The sequence below is a fragment of the Sorex fumeus genome, unplaced genomic scaffold, assembly GCF_029834395.1.
Source record: "Sorex fumeus unplaced genomic scaffold, SorFum_2.1 ptg000058l, whole genome shotgun sequence".
NCBI lineage: Eukaryota > Metazoa > Chordata > Mammalia > Eulipotyphla > Soricidae > Sorex > Sorex fumeus.
Window position 1 is genome coordinate 20713295 of NW_026606115.1, and position 20776 is coordinate 20734070.

General features: G+C 38.7%; 1 protein-coding gene across 1 annotated transcript in view; it reads right to left on the bottom strand.

Annotated features, from left to right (window-relative positions):
• IL1RAPL2 (interleukin 1 receptor accessory protein like 2) overlaps positions 1-20776 on the bottom strand; it is a 738026-nt gene that overhangs the window by 35509 nt on the left and 681741 nt on the right. Inside the window, exon 7 of the mRNA XM_056125692.1 lies at positions 12611-12756. Within this exon, the coding sequence (XP_055981667.1) occupies positions 12611-12756 (146 nt within the window). The remainder of the gene's footprint in view (positions 1-12610; positions 12757-20776) is intronic.

A 20776-nucleotide genomic window follows, 5' to 3' on the forward strand; every position in this document is an offset into this window, starting at 1 on the left:
AAAAATTTAACCACAGATTTTTTCCAAAAATATATCCTGTTACACACATTAAATTTGCCTCCTGTGTTCTCTGTATAAAATGGTTTTCTAGGAATCACTGCTTGCCTCTATGTGGGTGGTAAGGCAGCCTTGTTTATAAGACCTTTGGAAATACAGTATCAGAATATTTCCTTGTCTTTTCATCATCTTATATTAATTATTATATTTCCTAAGAGCCAGTGTTAACTTGACAGAATAACATGACTTTTCTTTTACACTGAACTGACTTATCTTTTATAGAAGGACATTGATTTGATTCAAAATAATTTTCCTGCTATGTGTTTCTCTTTTTTTCTCTTTCTCAGATCAAATTTACAATGGTTTTCAAAGTCACCAAATGGAAAATTTCTTTAGTAATTTCTTTGTTATTTTCAGAATATAGTGACTGTTATGTAAATGTACATACTTAAAAGTAGGAACAATTTGTGCTAAGTATCTGGCACCTTTTTTCAGTAGTAAATTTATGGAAGAAAACGCGTGAAAGGTGCCTTTTGTGGTTTTGGGGTCCATTTTAAAAAAAATTTCTTTGAGAAATGTTGCCTCATGATGTTTATTTACAAATAAAAACATCAACTACTCCCTGAGACTCAATCATTATTTTTTATTTAGCCTAAGCAATCACATTACAGGAAAATGAGAATCCTATAATGAGGGCAACATAAACATCACCTCAATGACATCTGATTTATCTTCTGTTTTCAGCTGCCATTTTCAATCCCAGCGGGATCTACACTTCAGAACATTTCCTGACTGAAAATAGCAAAAATATATGGGACTGTAATATTTTAAGGCATCCAAAGTACAAGTGTAATTCTTTCTAACCTCTTTAGTTGAAACTTATTTTATTGCTTTTTAAAAAAATTTTATGTAGGAGTACTGCTACTTGTTCAGCCACTGATTAGCTGATTGAATTGGGCATGAACTCCACCTTACTTTTTTTTCATAGCTTTATTTATTTATTTATTTATTTATTTGTCTTCTTATATTTATTTATTGAATCACTTTGGGAAATGTTACAAAGCTTTCAGGTTTAAGTCTTGGTCATACAATGATCAAACACCTTTCCCTTCACTAGTACTCATTTTTCACCACCAAGAACTCCAATATACCCCCCTCATACCCCTCCCAATGCCTGTGAGGCAGATGATTTTTACTTTACTCTACATTGATTACATTCATTATTTCGACAAAAGATGCACCATTATTGCTTAGAATCGCCCCCCAACAAACAGAATTGCTGAAAAGGCATTGTGAAATACTTTGTCTTCTATAGCTGGTTATGAGAATCATATAATGTCACGTGGCCACTATTGTGGCCATGCGAATTTTGAATTTCTGCAAAGAGCCAGATAATTACGAGATTGGTTTCTGTGCATCTTGTGTTATGGCTGTGCCAGAGAGCCATTCGTGGGGGGCAACTCATGACCTCAGGAGGGCGTGAAGGATGAGTCAGTACCGCCCCCCTTCCCATGAGACTGCCATTGCCCTGTCACTGCCAGCTCATACCTGGCTTTCCTATAAGCTCTGAGATGGCGGCAACCCTGCTGCCGGGGAGGAAAAAGGTGGAAGGGAGCAACACACTTTCCCTCCCAGGGAGGCATGCACAGTAGTTTAATGCATGGTCCATTCACTTTTCTGTCGCAAGTTGCTGAGCTCTAGACTAGTCCTTTTGCCTCTGGAGTCATGGCTGTGCCGGAGAGCCACTCATGGGAGGCAACTCATGACCTGGGTAGGGCGTGAAGGACGAGTCGGTGCCGCCCACCTTCCCATGAGACTGCAGTTTCCCCGTCACCGCCAGCTCCTACCTGGCTTTCCAATAAGCTCTGAGGCGGCGGCCATCCTGCTGCTGGGGTGGAGGGAAGGCTGAAGGGGGCAACACCCTTTACCTCCCGGGGAACATGGTGCCATAGTTTAACGCATGGTCCATTCACTTTTCTGCCGCAAGCTGCTGGGCTCTGGACTAAGTCCTTTTGCCTCTGGAATTATGGCTGTGCCAGGGAGCCGCTCGTGGGGGGAAAATCGTGACCTCGGTAGGGCGTGCGGACGAGCCGGTACCACCCCCCTTCCCATGAGACTGCAGTTGCCCCATCTCCGCCATCTCATATCTGCCTTTCCAATAAGCTCTGAGGCGGTGGACACCTTGTATGTGGTCCGGATGTATTTCTACCAAAAGCCACTGGGTTTCGAGGTTAGTTTCTGAGTCTCTGGGACATGGCTGTTAATCAGCTTGATCAGAAGCCAGAGAAGCCGCTTGTAGGTGGCGACTTGGGGTCTCGCTGGGATGGGGAGGAAAGGTCCAGTTCCACCCCCATCTGGTGAGGCCCCACGTGTCTTGTCATTGCAGGCCCAAACCTGACTGTCCAGTGGCCTCTGAAGGATGGTGGTCACTGGGCTGTCAAGGGGAAGAGGCCAAGGCATGAACCTATTCACACCAGGAGTGGCCCAGCACCAGTAACCTACTGCAGGAACAAGATGAATTTCTACCAAAAACTTCTGGTTCCAAGATTTGTTTCTTAGTCTCTGGGATCATGGCAGTTAAGCAGTTTGACCAGGAACCAGAGAGACCATGCCTCCAATTACATAGCTGAGTCGGAGATGGTTTGTGGGTGTGTCTCCCACATACCTAACCTTTGGCCGTGTACTTTCTTGGTAAACTTTGCCCCAAGTTTTGGGGGTCTGGCCAAAGGCACAGCAGCAATTTTGGGGTATCTGAAAGTCTGATGGTGCCACCAGGCTGCTGATGCATTTGCCTCACAGGTACAGTTATTGTTTTTATTTTTCTTGATGCCAGCAATAGGACCTAGGTCTTCACATATGCATGTCAATTGCTGTTACTACTGAGTTACATACCTGGCTGAACCTATTATTTTTCACATTAAGCATAAAGATTAAATATTATAGAGCACTACAAATAGTCTTTTCAGTCAAGGTACTAGATGAAAATAAGGTTGAAAATAATTTGAGGGTGGGAGTAATAGCACAGTGGGGAGAGCGTTTGCCTTGCATGTGGCCAACCCGGGTTAGCTCTCCAGCAACAAGCAACAAGCAACGCCAGGAGTGCACCTGAGCAAAGCCAGGAGTAATTCCTGAGTGCAGAGCCAGGAGTGACCCCTGAGCATCACTGGGTGTGATGCAAAAAGCCAAAAAGAAAAGAAAAGAAAAGAAAAAAGAAAAGAAAAGAAAAGAATTGAAGCTGCTTATAAATTGGTTAACAGGATAAGAGTGTCTGCCAGAAACTTTCTTATATAGTTTTGGTGGTAATTGATTGTAGGGCAATAAAAATAAGAGAAAGATTCAGGGATTTGTTTTAAACTATGGAAAATAAACAGTTATAAAAATTACCATAACCTAAATTCAATACAAATTTGGTGAACTTGGTTCGACAAAAGAATTCGTATATATTTCTTACTGAGATGTTTATTGCACTTGTTGGCAAATTTTCAACACAGAGTAAAAATGTTATAGGTACAGTTTAATATTCATAGGAAGGGACATTGATCTTATTTAAGTAAACCTTACAAAAATAAATGTAATAGGCCTAGGAGATTGCCTTACAAATGCTCTTTTCAATTTTCAGAAGGATTCAAATTGTTCTTCCCAAAATAATCACATTGTCAACTCACCAAAAATTTATCAGTCTATAAAACAAGCTATACCCATGTCCCAGGTGGAAAAAGTAGATACTAAAGCCAGAACATGATGTGATAGACTTGGAAAAGTTCAACTCCCGTTATAGCTGAACTTTCTAAAGTAAAGTTAAATGAATATCTGGTTAAAACATAAGAACTGGCATGGGCAGGGTGGAGATATGAACAGAAATGTCACAAAGAAGATACAGATGACCAAATGATATGTTAAAATATTCTCTACATCAGGGCTGGAGAGATAACATGTAAGGTCCTTGCTTTCATGTGGCCTACTCAGGTTCTGTCCCTGGCATTTGATATGGTCACTGAGCACTGTCAGTATTCATTTCTGAGTGCAGAGTCAGGAGTAACACCAGCGTATCACTGGCTGTGGCCAAAAAACAAAACCAAAAACAAAATGCTCTGCATAACTTATTATCAGGGAATTGCAAATCTAAACAATGAGATATGAACTCATACTAGTGATACGTGCATATCACAAAGAACAAAACAACCAGTGTTGGCATGGATGTGGGAGAAAATTGACCCTCATCCACTGCTGGTAAGAATGTCTACTGGTCCAATTCCTTGGGAAAGTAATATGGACACTTCTCAAAAAACTCAGCATTGATTTTATGTATGACATTTGTAAAACATAGCATTAAAAAACTGGCTAACTATTTCACTTATTGACATATACCCTATGGGCTAAAACTTTTCAGAAAAGACATTTGCACTTCTGTGCTTATTTTAGTGCTGTTCACAATAGCTAAAATCTGGAACCAACCAACTGTCTAAGAACTGATGACTGGATAAAGAAACTGTGGTATATATATACAAAATCAAAGTACTTGTTTGTGAGAAAAAATGAATTTATGAATTTTCTGCTATGTGGATGAATCTGGAGAGTATCATGCTGAGTGACAAGTGAAGTAAGTCAGAAGGAGTTGAACAGACACAGAATAATCGCTGTCGTCTGTGGGCTATAAACAAACAGTAGGGTAGCCAGAAAATGAGAACTTGTCTTCAGTAAGAAACTTATTATGTTGTGTGTGTGGGGGGGAAGTGTGTTGATGGTGGGCTTGGAAACACTGAGACAATGGTGAAATGAAGAAGCAAATTAGATAGGGTGTGGGTTGCAGGAATATTTTATGCATGAAATACTGCCATTAATAGTATTATAAACCACAGTGCAACAAATAAATTTTAACTGAGAAATAAAAGAAAACCTGAGCAGGGCTACAAGGCTTCCTGCACTATTCTAGAGTTGCACCTTATTGTAGAGAAATCATCCAAGGAGACTGAGTAAGGGAAAGTGAACACATATTTTTAAAAGAACAATAAAATATTAACTACAGCTTAAAAGAGTGAAACCTGATATACCGTGGGCCAGAAGTAATATTTGTTTCAACATAACATTTAAAAAATTGGCTAATATTTAAAACCAGAGATATTATGTACACACTTTCAACTTCACTTGTACACACAGAAGATCTCATAAATCCGGAGTTCAAATTATTGCAGGAATGGCCATATTATAGAAGACATTAATGACTGCCCCCTTAAAACAAGGCATGGTTTCTTTTGTGTGCATTGTATCTTCTAACATCCAACCATCACTAAATCAATTTTAAATCTGCTTTGTCTTTAAGGTCTATGAGTTTTCAATCTCCAACCCAGCAAATGAATCACATTGAAAAGAGAAAATGCCTTTAGATAACAGTTTGGATATTGTTAAGACAAAATCACAAGTAGATTAGCTCTTAACAAATCTCTGTTATCCAACCCACACCATAGTGTGCTTGATCTCTAGGAAGGTAATTTTCACCCAATAAAAATTTTTGACACTATGTTCTATGCACTAGGGGCTCATCAATAAATATGGTATAAAGAGTCCTTGTTTACCCAATTTACAGTCTAATAACGGGAAAAGACAACAAAATCAAATATGGAGTATGATATCAAACATGTTATTGTAATAAAGTCAAAAAAGAGAAATAGCGCCAAGGCGTAGGGTAAAGAAATTGGAGTGTGTAATCTGGAAGTAAACAGTTAAATGCATTACAAAACTGTGACACATATACCCTTACATACATATGTGTAGTAAAATATTATTACGCCTTAAATGTTGATATCCTGTTATGTGTTATAATATTGATCAATCTGGAGGAAATTATGCGTAGTGAAGTAGTTCAGAAATAGGAAAATAAATGTTGTATTACGCTGTTCATTACTTAATATTTAAAAAATAAAAATTTTAAAAATAATAGAAATAGTATAAAAGAGGTCAGGTATTAGGCAGAAAGCAAAAATATTGAGCAGTTGTTAAAGGATAAAAACTTCAAGCTAAAGAATAAATATGTTCTATATAGTAAATGTTTAACATCATGACCATAGTTTTATCACATTGTATCGGAGTGTTGAAATTTATTAAGAAAATAGAACCAAATGAGCTCCTCATAAAAAAGGTAAATATGAAAGGTGATGGACATGTTAATTAACACAGTGGAGGGAATTATTTCACCACATATATATGTATATATATGTATATAAATCATCATGCTTTACACTGTAAAATATTATAGTTTGTCAATTATACAAAAATAAAGCTAAAATATATTTTTGTTTCATTTGGGGGTAACACCTGACTGTGCTCAGGACTTATTTCTGGCTCTATACTCAGGGTTTACTCCTGATTCTATGCTCAAATTATATGCTCTTGACGATGCTTGGGAGACCATATTGGGTTCTGCAGACTTCACCAGGATTGGCTGCATGAAAGATAACTGTGCACATTGGGCTATTGTTTCATACCCTAAAGTGAAAATAATTCTGTGTGGTAAATTGTATTTAATATAGGGAAATATGAGAAGGCCTGTGAACTGATTATTCTTATTGACTATGTAATATTTAAGCAGTGAACTGTATGAGAAGAGGGAGTGAGTCTTGAGGACAGGTTATAGTGTGGGAGATTTTTCCAAGTAGAGGAAACAGCTAAGACTCTCCTTGGTTAATATCTCCTTGGTTAATATCATAAATGTCATAAATATTATACTTGAGGCAGAATGTAGAAAAATTGAGATCATATGTAACAATCCAAGTAGAGGAAACAGCTAAGACTCTCCTTGATTAATATCATAAATATCAATCAGAAAATGTAAATTATATTTGAGGCAGAATGTAGGAGAAATTGAGATCAAAAGTAACAATAGAAGTCATAAGTAACAATCAGAAGTCATATTTTATAGGTTATGGCTATGATTTGGGATTTCATTCTAAGGAAAACAATTTGGACTCTATAATTATATGGTTCTAATCAGAGGAATGATATAATCAAACTTGCTTAATACTTTCAATATTAGAAGTATTATTCTGGATTCTCTGAAGCAGACTTTAAAGTGCCATGAGACACTTTTACTGATGCAAACTGGTAGCAATGTAAAAAGGGAATGTGATCAGAGTCTAGATATGTTTTAAAAGAGGAGTTGGAATTTTTCTGGAACCAAGCAGGGAAACGAAAAGGTCAAAGATGACTACGAGGATATTTGTCTAAGCAACTGGAAGGATGGTGATAGAGATGAAATAGGCAACTGGAGGATCAAGTTTATAGGGAGAAGCCATAAGAGAACCTCTTTGAGACAAGTGAAGTTTGATATGCATTCTTGATATGCCTACTAGTGAAATTTTTGAACAGCCCTTGAATAGGTGTACAACTTTGGAGTTTAGGTGAGGAGACATGGCTAGATATACACATTTGGGAATTATTAGCAGAGAAATTTTCAGCATGTAAGCAACTCCATTAAGTGGAGGTGTTTTATCTCCCTAAATAATCAGGAAACCAAAGAAGGAACCAAAACCTTTGGGAGCTCGGGAGTTCAGAAAGATGCCATTTATACGAAACTTTATTTTTTCATGATATAGACACATTTCCAAACAGACACCATGTAAAGTAGGAGTTTTTATAGTGTGCTTTGGTTTCTAGTGTCAGATTATTAAAACTTTTAAATCTGCCACTGCTTTACTAAATTTCTCTGAAGAGAAATTAACTAATTTTAAAACTCAGGGCTAATTCTGGTTTCATTTGTTTAATGTGGTGTTCCTTTTCCACATTATTTGTGATCATAAAAATATTAATTGGCATGTTATAAGTATTTGTGAAACTTTGTTTCCTGTCTTTATTTCTTTGCACCTTCACAGATTTGACGATTGTGGGACTTACTCTGCTGTTGATTAGCACCGTGAATTTTATTGATCACTTGATAACTTGATCACTTGACATTTCGTTACTCATCTAGTTGCTTGGCGGGCACCAGTAGCATCTCCATTCATCCCTGTTGTGTGCTAGTGTAGCCCAATGGCATCTGCTCGATCAAGGAACACGAAGAGCCTCAAACCTATCATTCAGGATCTTGACGAAGAAGTCTGACCATCTTGTAGGTGGGCGGCCATGAGATATTTTCACGTCTCGTGGAATCCAGTCGGTAATGGCTTTAGTCCATCAGTCGTCTCCAAATCACATTACATGTTCAACCCATCTGATCTTCGACGCCTTGGCAAACGAGACAGCGTTCCTGATTCTCGACTGTCAATGGAGGTCAGAACTCCAGATTCTTTCTCTCATTTGAGTGAAGAGTGATACTCCAAGCACAGCTCTTTTGATTCCTCTTTGGGAGACCCGAATAGCGTTCTCATCCTGTTTTCATAGGGCCCAGGTGTCTAGGGCATATGATAACGCAGGAAGAACAGTGGAATTGAAGAGATGTGTTCAGAGCCAGAGGTACTTCAACCTCTTAGCTATATCTTCAACACTCTTGAAGGCATTCCAAGCTGCACTCTTCCTCCTATGCAACTCAGGTACCAGGTCATTGGTCATGTTGACTTCTCGACCTAGGTACACATAACTGTTACATTCAGAGATGTTCATTCCGTTGAGAGTGAATGGAACGTCAGGAATGAGACCGTTTCTCATGAACATTGTCTTCGTGAGATTCAGCTGTAGTCAGATCTTTCCACAATCCTGGTCGAAGTCAGCTAGCATTTGTGCCACTTGGCTGATGGTGTTATTAGAACGATGTCATCAGCAAAGCAGAGGTGGTGTAGTTGCTGACCATCTGTCTTCACCCCCATTCCTTCCCATTCCAGTCACTGCATGATGTTCTCAAGGATGGCACCGAAGAATTTCAGTGAAATGGTATCACCCTGCCAAACCCCTCTCTTGACATGGATGATCACTTTCTTGTAGAATGGTGAGATCCTGGTAGTGAATCCGTAATACAGCTCACGGAGGATCCTGGTGTATTGAGTTTGAATGCCCTGCTTGGCTAGGGCTTTGATGACCGCTTCCGTCTCAACAGAATCAAAGGCCTTCTTTAAATCAATGAATATTAGATACAGCGGCATCTTGAACTCCTGAGAAACTTCAATGAGCTTGGTTATCATGTGGATATGGTCCATTGTGCTGAATCCTTTGTGGAACGAGCTTGCTCGCATGGTTGTTTTCATGTAGTGTTCTGCCAATCCTATTCAGGATGACTCGAGTGAACAGCTTGCAGATGACAGACAACAGGCAGATCAGGTGGTAATTGCCAATGTCATGGATGTCTCATTCTTGTACAGTAGTACAGTCCTGCTGGTTTTCCATTGGGATGGAAACTTGCATTCATACAGGTAGCATGTGATGAGCCATGCCAGTGTATTTATGAGTACTGATGGCAGGTTCCTCAGGTGTTCGGCTCTGACCTTGTCTGGGCCGGGTGCTGTTTGCTTCTTTACCAACGAAATGGAGTGTCGGATTTCGGGATAGATTTGAATAGATATGGGTCACTGCTGGCAGTTTCTATCTTCATTGTCTATGCATCAACATCCAATTACGATGAAGGAGAAATTGAGAAGTTCTACATGGAGCTGAAGAAGTTCTATAAAGAAGACCACACATTCTATAAGATCATTGTTGGTGATTTTAATGCCAAGACAGGACCGAGACGATCAGCCGAAGAACTCCACTTCGGAACCCATGGTCTAGAATGTAACGAACGGTGTCAAAGACTATCTGAGTTCATCACGTTGACCACGACCATCCATGGTAACTCACAGTTCCAGAAAGCCAAATCTAAATGTTGGACATGGGATTTTCCCGGTGGACAGTTCCACAATGAAATTGACCACATCATATTCAATCAACAGTTTTGCCTGGCCGATGTCACTGCTGTCCCAAAATTCCAAATGGGATTGGATCACCATATCTTTCATGCAAAATTCTACTTCACGGATTGGGGAGAAAGGCCTGAAAAGTTTAAGAAGAGAACACCCAGAATGACCCCCAACTGGGAGCTCTTTTGCTCTACTGAGGCAACATGGAATGATGCTGTCGTTGACAACATTGATGAAGAATACGATCAACTAATTCAGCACCTCCATGATTTTGTGAGGAACCCCAAGTGAGAGATAGCCATATTAAAACACCTGTCTTCGAAAACCTGTGAGTTCATTAGCTAATATGGCTTGGTGCAAGCCTCAGGCAGCCGCAAAGGAACATCCGAGCTCGCAAAGCAGTGCAGAGAAGCAATCAAGGAAGACCTCAAAGAGAGAAGAGCAGCATTGCTGGCAAATGTGGCAGAAGCCGGGAAAAACATTTGCAACACCTGCCTGTCCTTAGTCAACTACAAGACCAAGATGACTGCCCTCCGACGTCCTAATGGATCTATCACATCTTCCAGAAGGGCAATGGAGAAGATTATCCTTGACTTCTACTCGGAACTCTTTGATAGCCACGTCTACCTGCCCATATACCAAATTCCGCAGGATGGATATGTCATTCCAAACTTTCTCCCTTCCAAAATTTTATTCATGAAACTCAAAAAATATTGTCCTCTAAATGGTCAGGCACTGCCTAAGCTATTGGGGATCAGGAGGTGCAGCAAACCTGGTTTAGAAGCTGTTTAGACCTAAAATAAGACTAATAGTGGAAGGAACAAGGTAAGCTGTCCACAAGGTATCTGGACATGATCACTGCTCTCAATTTCTGTAGGTAGACTAAGCGGTTGTTTAATGGACAGTGATAGTATACTGTTCCATATAATATGAACACAAGGTATACAAGTTCCATGTAGTAACACACTATTCAAATTGCTATATTTCGTGGCATATCTTTATTGTTTGAATATCAAAATGACTTACAAATCAGATGAGATTATTAATCTTACTAATGAGGAAACTGGTGCTTAGTAGATCAGATAGATAGAACAGTAGGTGGGGCATTTGCTTTGCATGTGGCAACCCCAGGACCATCCTATATGGTCTCCTGAGTCTGCCAGGATTGATACCTGAGTGCAGAGCCAGGAGTAATTCCTGAGCACCACTACCCATAGCCAACACCCCCAATAAAAGAAACAAAATCAAATAAACAGCAACAAAAAACCTCTAAGACTTTGGAGTCAGATCAGAAAAATTACCCCAGATAGCTGAATATGTGGCTGACCTAAGATCTCCTAACTTCTCTTTCCATATTATACTCCTATATAATTATCTGTTCCTCGTTTTAAGCTAGAAATTAGTCAAGTATGGTAAGAAGTTGTTCTAGGGAGATTTTTAGAAAACATATTCCTTTAATCATGACATTTTCATGATCCTGATAGAGTCCCGGTCAAAGTTAAAATGAGAAATTTCAGCATAGTTAGGAGATACAACTAGTAATCTGAATCTGTTATATTCTTCTATAGTTTAGACAACAAGAACATTGATTTAGAATATTTTATAATATTTCTACAGAATCAATAGTTTTGACATGATGAAAACTGTTTTGAGAATCTGTTTCAACTGCTAAGATTGTTTTTATACCAAACTTTATCTCACTATCTGTAAATGTTTACTTTTGTTTCTTTCTCCATTATATAAAAAGTCCACCCTATCTGGAACCAGCTCTATAGGGGATTCCCATAAGTGCCAAATTACTTTCTTAAAATATATGCACGTGTAAAGTCCTTTAACACAAAGTTATAGCTGAAATATCATTTATAATCTTTATTATAAATTCAGAACTCCCATTGAGAGCTCAGTGGTAGAACACTCGCTTAGCAGGTATGAAGCCTCAACTCAGTCTCCAGTACCAGTACACAAGTTTTATGTGACACTACTTTTTGGGATCAATGGCACTGTTACAACAGTGTGCAGTCAGTCTCTAGTGTGCTGAAACTTGTGTGCCAAAATCACAAGTGTGCAGTCCCCACTGTATAAACTGTTCAAGCATGTCAAGATGTTCAATTCGCAGTGAGTGCAGAAAACAAAAGTATGTAAATACTGAAACCAAGTTTCCAATCTTTAGCAAACACTGAAACTAAAGTGTATGAGCACTAAAACCAATTATTCACTCATTAGTCATTACAACAGCAGCAGCAACAGTGAAAGAAAGGGGGAATAAAAAAATGACATGTAAGGAAATTAGAAGATCTCATTCATTGTTAGTCTTGCTATTAAAAAATGGCTTTGTCTTCCATTCCCTTCTTAAATGAAATATAAGATAATGAATTATAATAATATATTTCATTATTATTATATATTTTATATATAATATAGCTTATGTATTTATATTTTGCATATTATGATAACGTGATATCTTGCATTTCATTTAAGCAATATAATTAAAATATAGGAGATGAAATATAAAGAAAGAATTTCATGTGAACTCCCATAAGATCTTGTCTACACTTATAATTAATTTTATCTCACTAGATTTAACAAATAACAATATTTACCTTTATTTTATAGTCTTCTGTTCCTAAGCAAACCATAGATATATGCTATTATCTATAGAAAGAGACATTTTTCCTTTGAAAGATAAAGTATTTAACAAAAGCTCACACTAAAAGATAAAATAAGACCAGGAAACACAATCTAAATTCAGTTGTTATTTAGTAGTGAAGCAAGCGATAAGTTATAAGAGTAAATACCCTTTTTACGCAGTAGAATGCTGGCATGTTTACGTCCATTTCTGTTTTCCACATGGCAGGTATAATTTGCCAGGTCAGCTTCCACCACTGAATCAAAGATTAGTGCCAACTCAACTTCTTTTTCTCCAAGATGTTCTTTGAGAAGCCTGAAATAAAGACAGTATTCTTTGTGAATTCTTTTGATTTGGGGTAATAGAAGCTATACAAGGACTACAGATGGTTATATGTCATGCAGGTCACTAGAATGCTATGTGTAGGACCTGCAACAAAAAAATACAAAAAACGAATCTTAACCTGAAGGTCAGATGAGAAGGGAAAGTAGTAGACAATTCACTCAACAAAAGAAAATATTAACATTTCCCTAGACTTTTCATACATGAAGCAAATATGATATGTATGGGAAAAGAAAACACTGATGTTTATATTCTATTTTCATCTTATAAAAATTTGAATTTTTGTACCATGCTATGAAAGTCAAGGGAAAAAACCTGCAGAAATATGAAGTTTATATTAAAGATAAGTGTTTTTACAAGAGTGTGTAAGAGGGTAAGGAAAGGGTCTTGGACATGACTGCTTTATGAGAAATAAACTGAGGGTAGAGTTGGTTTTCTAACTACCCATAATGGTGAAAACCTTGTTTACTTTTCTCTTGCCTTTTGTCCAAAAATAAAAAAGCAGTCGTGTCCTATGTCCTAATCCTCTACTGACACCAACCCCCTCCAGTGACCCTTCTTTCTCCAGACATTGCTCATCATTTGTCTTTCTCCTTCCTCCCAGAGAAGAAATTCTGCCCTCTGTGACATTTTCTCATGCTTCTTTTTGCAAAGAGCCTTTAATGGCTAGGAACAGGTGTTTTTCACAGAGGAGCATAGTTGCCAAGAACATTTCCTGAGGAGTGTGCCTCCTGTTTCTTTGGAGAGTTATTATTTCAACAATGTTCAACTGTATTTTGGGAGAGGTGAATCTGGCTACCCTGCTGCTTGTGAACAAAGAGATAGAGAGAAATAGAGGCTAAAATATGTTAACTCTGACACTACATTCCAGAGTGAGGTTCTTAAATACATACTTTCAAGTACAAAACATTTTAGGTGGAAAATCAGATTATTGGAAGTAAATGTTATCTTATTTTTTGACGTATGTTCTTTGAAGGTTGAGGACTGTCAAATTTGCTGAAATTTAGTATAGAGTTGGAAAGGACAAGTGTTTAGAGAAAAGTGGCTTCTAGGTACAGTCCCCCTCTTACAAGCTCAAACTGGATCCTAATGAAGTTATTGACAATAGTGTCTTAAATCATCTTTCAATTAGAAAATATTTCTGTGATATTTTCCTAAAGTTTTTTGTAGGAGTAAAATGGATTAAAGTGATTTAAAAAAATAACAACCAAAATTGACTGTTTGCATTAGGCTCACTCCATGTATATCTGAATTTATATTTATTGATATGCAAACCAGAGGCTATAAAACCCAGCTCCCGGAAGAGAACAGCACAGAGTCTCCTGCCCCCTCGTCTGGCTGTCCTCCTCGGGGCCCCTTGGGTAGGGGGTGGGTTGAGTTTCCCTCCCCACCCCAAGCAGAGCTCCGGCAGCCGAAGACCTCCAGAACCGGCCACAACCATGCTGAGACCACTCTCCACACGCATGAAGGTACCAGCAGAGGAACAAAAGCATGCAGGTCCCGGGGCTGAGATCTCCAAGCCTGCTTGGATTGGGGCTGAGCATCCTCCACCCAGATCCTCCATCTTCCAGTAGGCAGAGGTCACACCCACCAACAGGCCCCCTGGCGCCGTGCAATCCCATCAATGGCCAAGACCCAGAAACTATAAAATCCAGCTTCTGGAAGTTTATACATCTTATTATCTCGTTCTTACTTTGGACAGCCTGGAAGGCTACCGAATGTAACCTGCCCACACAGCAGAGTCTGACAAACTCCCCGTGGCGTACCCAATATGCCAAATACCAGTAACAATGATGGGTCACATTCTCCTAACCCTGAAAGAGTCTTAAATATGGCACTTTTTAAAATCTCACGGCTAGGACGAAGGAGACGTTACTGGTGCCTGCTCGAGGCAATCGATAAACAACAGGGTGGTCGTGATGATTGTGATCATGATGCAAACTAGTTTGGCTTCTTATCTTCTGTTTCCCATTTGAGAGAAGAATGGACTTACTGTTGAACAGGAGGGAGAGTGTTCCTAGAATCTGATTCTCCCATATAGAAATCTTAAGCTCAAAATAATCTTCACCAAGATACACTCTTTAAATGAACCCATTTTTGTGCCCACTGAAAGTATAATTCTGGAAGTTTTATCTTCTGTCACTGTCCTGTGCCCTTTAAATAAATGTATTATCAATGAAATAGATAAATATGCAAATTATTCATATTTTTCCAAGAGTTTGTTCATTTTTATTCCAGAATAAGTTTCTTCCTGGCTGTTTCTCCCAAAATAAACCTAACCAAGAAAAAATATGGAAATTCATCATCTTTGTACCTTCTCCTTGTAATGGACAAATCTACTACTAATTTTTCAGTTCTGTGTTATCTTCTATGTAAGAACCCCTATTAGTGCCAGAGGTTTTTTAGGCACCATAAATTAATTTTGATTTCAAGTCTCATGCATAAGGTAGCCACTGTTATCTGTGGTATAGAAAGTTGACCTCGTGCCTCCGGAAAAATATCTCTCTCTTTGTTTTCAGAGCAGTTTCTTTTTTTTTTTTTAATTTTATTTTTTTAATTTTTTTTTATTTTTTTTATTTATTTATTGAATCACTGTGGGAAAGGTTACAAAGCTTTCAGGTTTATGTCTCAGTCATGCAAATATCAAACACATTTCCCTTTACCAATACTTATTTTTTACCATGAAGAACCCCAATAAAACCCCACCCCCCACCCCTCCCCGTCCCTGTGAGGCAGATGAATTCTAGTTAACACTCTATCTGCTTTGATTAGATTCATTGTTTCAATAAAAGATTCACCACTATTATTTAGAGTTTACCCCCCCCCCCAAATCAGACATGCTGAAAAAGCATTGTGAAGTGATTTGCTTTCTACGGCTGGGTTCAAGAATTAAATGTTGGTTTTGGATTTCTGTTCTTTTACCTATTGACCCTGGAAGTATTTCTACTGAAAGTCAGATAGTTAAGAAATTGGTTTCTGTGTTCTGGAGTCCTGGCCGTGCTGGAGAGCCGCTCGCGGGGGGCAACCGGTGGCCTCGGTAGGGCGTGAAGGGCGGACCGAAACGCCCCCCTTCCCATGAGGTTTTAGTCGCCCCCACACTCCCAGCTCATACCTGTTGTCCACAAGGCTCCCATGTGGCCGCCATCTTTCTTTCCAGAGAGGAGAGGGCGAATGGGGCAACACCCTTTCCCCTCCGGCAGACTTGATGGCCTGGATCAATGCATAGTCCGTTCACTTTTCTGCTCCAAGCTGCTGGGTTCTGCATTAAGTCCTTGTGCTTCTGGGGCCGTGGCCGTGCTGGAGAGCCGCTCGCGGGGGGCAACTGGTGACCTCGGTAGGGCGTGAAGGACGGACCGGAACGCCCCCCTTCCCATGAGGTTTTAGTCGCCCCCACACCCCCGGCTCAGAGCAGTTTCTTGAAACAGGTATTTTTACAGGCTGGATATTACCTAAAATATCCATTAATCCATTCATTTATCGATTTATTATTGAATCACCATGATATACACAGTTACAAAGCTTTTCATGGTTGGGTTTCAGTCATACAATACTGCAAAACCGATCCCTCTACCAGTATGTATTTCCCACCACCAATGACCCCAAGTTCCCAACCACTCCCCGTCCACAGTCTCCCTTTAGGGCAGGCCTTTTCTTCTTTATTTTTTAATCTCCTTTTGGGAATTATGGTTTGCAATTCAGGTGCTGAAAGTTTATTATGTCCCTTAAACTACCTCAAGAGTTATCACGGATCACGGATCACAGTCCCCCCTTGTTCATCAATTTGCTCAAGCGGGCCCAGTAACGTCTCTATCATGAGACTTGTTGTTACTGTGTTTGGCATATCGAATACATCACGGGTAGCTTGCCAGGCTCTACCGTGAGGGTGAGATACTCTCGGTAGCTTGCCGGGCTCTCCGAGAGGGGTGGAGGAATCGAACTCGCGTTGGCCATATTGGCTGCGTGCAAGGCAAACGCCCTACCCGCTGTGCTATAATTTCCAACTATTATTGTCATAGTGGTTCTTTGTTTATCCCAACTGCCTTCTGCCCCAGTACTTGAGCCAGGCTTCCATCTGTAAGCCTTACTTAATTTATGATTATAGTTATAAGGTACCTTAATTATATAATCTTAAATAAAAACTTTCAGGTAGAATCAGTATATAAAAATCTATTACATTAACATATGAAAATGATGAAGAGAAAGAAATAAGAGTTCTATTTAAAAGTGACAAAAAGCGTCATATTTCTAGAAATAATCTTAACAAAGTGTGAGAAAGACTTAGACATCTAAAATATAAATCATGGGGCTGGAGCAATAGCACACTGGGTAGGGCCGTTTGCCTTGCACGCGGCCAACCCGGGTTCGATTTCCAGCATCCCATATGGTCCCCTGAGCACCGCGGGGGGTGATTCCTGAGCGCAGAGCCAGGAGTAACCCCTGTGCATTGCCGGGTGTGACCCAAAACAAAAAATAAAAACATTAAAAAATAAAATGTAAATCATGATTAAAATAAAAAGAAGACAAAGCTAGAAAATGGAAAAATTCTGTATTCATAGATTAGAAAGATTGCCAAACACTGACCCACCTAAATCATTATTCATATTTAATAAAATCCACATCAAGAAATGGATTGAGAGGGAGATATGGGAGGGAACCTGGGAACATGGTGTAAGGAGTTAACACTGATGATGGGAACGGGCAATGTTGTATGTCTAATATTCAACTATAAATAAATTTGCAAATTATGGCACTTTGATAAAGTTTCAATTTTTTAAAAAAACTTCCAATGACATTCTTCAAAATTTAGAAAAAAAGTGTTCCTAGATATATATATATATATATATATATATATATATATGAAACCATATAGTAAAAATTCCTGGATAGTGAACAATATACTGAGAATAAGTAATACAGTAAGAATTTCACTTTGTGAATCTAAATTGGGCTGAAGCAATAGCCCCTCTCAGAAGCTACCGAGATGATCTCGCCCACACGGCAAAGCCTGGCAAGCTAGGCAAGCTAGGCAAGCTAGATGTATTCAACATGCCAAACACAGTAATAAGAAGTCTAAACACAGTAATAATGGAGACATTACTGGGCCCACTCGAGCAAATTGATGAACAACAGGAGGATAGTGCAGTACAGTGCAGTCCAGAATTTAAATTATCCTATGGTGTTATAAGTAATCAAAGTGTATGATACTGGAATAAAGATCAAATCTCAAACCAGTGGAACATAATTAAAATCCCAGAGATAAGTCCTCAGTTCTTTTTTTTTTGCGTGTTTTGGGGCCACATCTGGCATTTCTCATTGGTTATCTCTGGCTCTATACTCAGGAGTCATTTCTAGGGGTGCTCAGGGGACCATTTGAGAATCCGGGTATCAAATTCAGGTTGACTGCATGCAAAGCAAGGGTTTTACCTCCTAAATTATCTCACTTGCTCCAAAAATTATCAGTTTTATGGAGTGTTGATTTATGGCAAAGGAAGTAGGTATAGAAAGTGGAGCAAGGAAAGTCTTTTTAAACATAGTATAAGAAAAACTAGACACCTACATACAACAATGAAACTGAATTCATATGTATGACATAATCTACAAAAAGTTAATTCAAAATGGCTAAACGATCTTAAGACCAGAATTCATGATATACATTGCAGACAACACAAACAGAACAATCCAGAATATGATAGGGCATGTGTCTTGTATGCAGCTGACCCAGGTTTGTATCTGACATTCTATATGGTCCCCTGAGAACTGCCAAAAGTTATTTCTGAGTGCAGAGCCAAGAGTAATTCCTGATCATCACCTAAAAACAAACACAAAATAACCCCCCCAAAACAACCCAAAAATAAATGAAATTACATCATATTCAATATTTTAACCTTGCAAAAGAAATGTGAAATAAAATTAAAAGACACTACTGAATGGGAGAGAATATTCACACATCATACATATGAAGAATGAGTAATATCCAAGATAAAACACTCATAAAGCTCAAAATAACAAAAAAATTACCCTATCCAAAAATGGGGAAAAGAGATTAGCAAATACTTCCATAAAGAGGACAGTTAGACAGGTTATAGGCATGTGTCAAAGTGTTTGTTGTCACTAATGATCAGGAAAATGCAAATCAAAACTACAATGAGGTAAAATTTCACAACAGAGAAAACATCATGCATTAAAGAAATCAGAAACCAGAGTTGGTGGTTATGGAGTGAAAAGAGAACTTTTATTCAATGTAGATGAGAATACTATCTTATTCAACCTTTATGGAAAACTGTGTAGCTAGAGTTTTCATTTTACTGAGTGATACAATTTCTTGGTTCCTATCCCAAGAATATAAAAACATTTATTTGAAAATATGTATGCATATCTATATTAATTTCTCTGCTTAGTATATATATTATCACATAAAAGCAAGCCAAATATCTAATTGGAAGAATAATGGATAAATGAGTTGCGGCACAACTACACAATGGGATACTATACGACTATATGAAAATGTGAAATCTTGCAGTGTGATAAAACATGAATAGAAATGTAGTCTATCACATTTAAGTCTAATAATTTAGAACGAGAAGGACAAGTATGGGATGATCTCATTCATTTGTAGTATGTAGAGAAGCCAAACCAAACAAGGAAATTAGCATAGTATTTGAATGACAAATTGTTGGTCCTGAATTACAAAACTAAGACTACCAAGTAAGAGTAAGGGTTGGAGGGGAATGAATATGTGGACTAGAAATGCCATAAAGACATTGGTGGAGGGTACTGGCAATTTTTGTTGTGTCAAAGATCTGCTTGTACAAGACCATAAATGTTAACATTGTAGACACATTTCCTTAACTATAACAATAAAATAATCTAGAACTTTTTTATCTGAAAATCAAAGAGTAAGTTACTGTTTATATCTACAAAGCATTATGCAGGGGCTCAAGAGATAGTACAGCCTGTAGGGCATTTGCTTTGCAGATCAGATACAGGTTTGATCCATGTCATACCGTGTAGTCCACCGAACCCACAGGAAGATCTTTGAGTACAGAGCCAGGAATAATCCCTGAGTATGAGCCCAAACAGATATAATTATGCAGAATAGTAAGTATAAATTCATAACAATCTATCACTGATTTTTTCATTTCCCTAGTAAGTGTCAAGCATTGGATGTAAGAGAACCCAGCAAGCTACCGAGAGTATCTCATCTGCAGGGCAAAGCCTGGCAAGCTACCCGTGACATATTTGATATGCCAAACACAGTAACAAGTCTCACAATGTTACTGGGCCCCACTCCAGCAAATCGATGAACAAAGGAAGGACAGTGACCTAATGTCTAATTCCTGAAAATATTAAAATTTAAACGAAAAGACAATATATACAATATATATACTACCGATAATGTAGAAAGAATAAAGTGTTCGAGTCATGCTTACAACAGATTTTTAAAATTTTTATTATATTAAGGAGACCGCCGTCTCCTTCTTGTGAAATTCTACTTCATTGAGCAGGGAGAAAGGGCTTCAAAGTTTAAGAAGAGAACTCCCAGGATGACCACCAACTGGGAGCTCTTTGGCACTATTGCAGCAATATGGGAATATGCGGTAGTTGATAACATAGACAAAGAATACGATCAACTGGTTCAGCACATCCTTGATTGTGCGAAGAATGCTGAGAGAGAGAGAGAGAGAGAGAGAGAGAGAGAGAGAGGGAGAAAGCCACAAAAAGACATCTGTCCTAGAAAACTCTCGAGATCATTCACGAATGTATTTTGGCGAGAGCCTCAGGCAATCACAAGCTAACACCCGAGCTCCCAAAGCTGTGCAGAAAAGTGATAAAGGAAAGCCTCAAAGAGAGAAGAGCAGCAGTGTTGGCTGATGGGACAGAAGCCGGGAAAAGTATTTGCAATTCTCGCCTGTCCTTTGCCAACTACAAGACCAAGATGACTGCCCTCCGACATCCTGATGGATCTACCACATCTTCCAGAAGGGCAATGAAA